Consider the following 1,829-nt stretch of genomic DNA (forward strand, 5'->3'; position numbering starts at 1 on the left):
GGAGCTCGGGGTGTTTATCTTACTTACTCCATTTAACCTGAACTGCGTTTCAGGCACTGGCCAGTGAAGCAGTCCTAACTGCTACAAGGACTAAAACTGATGAATACTCAGAAACTGGGAGAGGAGGGAGATGCAAACACTGAGAGGCCTTGAGTCCAAAGAAAGCATCACATCCAGACATGTAAAAACTCTGGACCTCTCCAGGAACCAGTGAAGAAGGCTAGATAACGCAATAGGCCTGGGACAAGAACAAGGAAAGACCTTAAGAGCCGAATCAAAAGTGGCCTCGTTTCATTAATATTTTTGGCAGGAGCTATCGTCTAGTAAAGCAACCCAAGTACATATATGCCATGGTAACTGGGAACAATGAGGGGCGGGAGCAGTGAAGGATGGAAAACGGGTCTTGACACTGAGATGGAAAACAAGGCTATGAAACCACAGGGGTGCGGTGAGTGAGATGTTACAACATTCCAATTGGCTGCAGGCCTGTAAAGTGTCATCTACCAAAAACATGTTTGTCCATACATTGTGGGAGACAAAGACTACTTTAATCCCTTTGATTTTACTTGGATTTTATCCAAAGACTTTTTCCCCCCATAAAAGCAACTTTGGGAGTGGCTTTTAAAAGTCGGCCGTGTGGGGATTCTAACTTACAATGGCAGTAGCCCATCTGCAGAAGTCATCAACTCCTTTTCGAACACTGTCGTAGAGAAGAGGGCCATGGAGCAAGTCTGTTCCCTGTGGCTTCTTGTCTTCACAGACCCACTGGCGCGAACGAGACACACGAGTCTTCGGGAGACTACAGATAATGAGATTATCAGTGAATTACCATCTGAGGCCAAGGAATCCAACTGTACTTCAAACCACACAATGGGAAAAAATCAACATAAAGCAAGTAGAAAACAAGTGTGTGTATCAGTCTCTTGCAACCCAATCCAGCTCACTGCCATTGAGTGGATTCCAACTCATAGCCAGCCCATGCAAATTATATTTTAATCTTCTAACAATCACACTCTCCTATCAATATCATAAAGACAACTCTATCCCTACGAGTTATAACAAAATTGCAGTCTACCATTAGAAGTCGATTCTTTAAAGTACTTGCTGTTGTTACTTTCCATGAGTCCCCACCAACTCATGGCGAGCTTATGTAGAGCGGAAAGAAATGTAGCCTGGTCTTGCTCCATCTTCACAATCAGTGCTATATTCGATCCCGCTGTGGGGATCAGTCATCCTTTCAATCCCTGTGCTGACGGTTCTCCTGAGGCTCTACTTTACCAAACAAGATGCCCTTTTCTATCTAGATTACAAAATTATCCTATTTTTAATTTATTCGTTTATTAAGGCATGTGCCAAATAAGTGACCAAATCACTGGCTTAATTCTACCAAAGCTGCTATGGCCAGAGTCCAAGACTCAGACCAGGTCTCTCTCCCTGCTTCCTACTAATCTAGCCCATTAGCAAGTCTGGTTGATCTGGACTCTGTTTCCTCAGAATCACTGGATGCGTCTGCAGCTGCTCCAATACCCAGTTGATTCTTCACCCCCTAATCAAATCAATCATTTCCAAATGTAAATCCGGATGCACAAGAGGGTTTTAAAGGGTTTATGAAAAAACTCCCATTATTGCTTCAACTGGTCCTGAAGGGTTCATCTGTCCTGGATTCCCTGTGTTTCCAGTTCCTATCGGTACCAGAAATCGATACCCCCTCCTGTAACACACCCCAAAACGATTAAGCCTCTTCAACAACTTTTAACATTTATGATTTACCTGCCAAAAAATTCATCCTTTGAAAGTGTACAATGCAAAATGATCTTTAGAAAGAAAGT

General features: G+C 43.1%; 1 protein-coding gene across 1 annotated transcript in view; it reads right to left on the reverse strand.

Annotated features, from left to right (window-relative positions):
* The window catches only part of LOC101655225 (protein FAM47E), a 29,270-nt gene extending 28,131 nt beyond the window's left edge, over positions 1 to 1,139 (reverse strand). The window contains exons 1-2 of the mRNA XM_045284352.1: positions 1,132 to 1,139; positions 655 to 799 (exon numbers count right to left, since the gene is read on the reverse strand). Coding sequence (XP_045140287.1) covers positions 655 to 799; positions 1,132 to 1,139 — 153 coding nt within the window. The remainder of the gene's footprint in view (positions 1 to 654; positions 800 to 1,131) is intronic.
* Positions 1,140 to 1,829: the final 690 nt, after the last annotated feature.

Source organism: Echinops telfairi, unplaced genomic scaffold (assembly GCF_000313985.2).
Source record: "Echinops telfairi isolate 266 unplaced genomic scaffold, ASM31398v2 ScPeMD7_7468;HRSCAF=8506_0, whole genome shotgun sequence".
Taxonomy (NCBI): domain Eukaryota; kingdom Metazoa; phylum Chordata; class Mammalia; order Afrosoricida; family Tenrecidae; genus Echinops; species Echinops telfairi.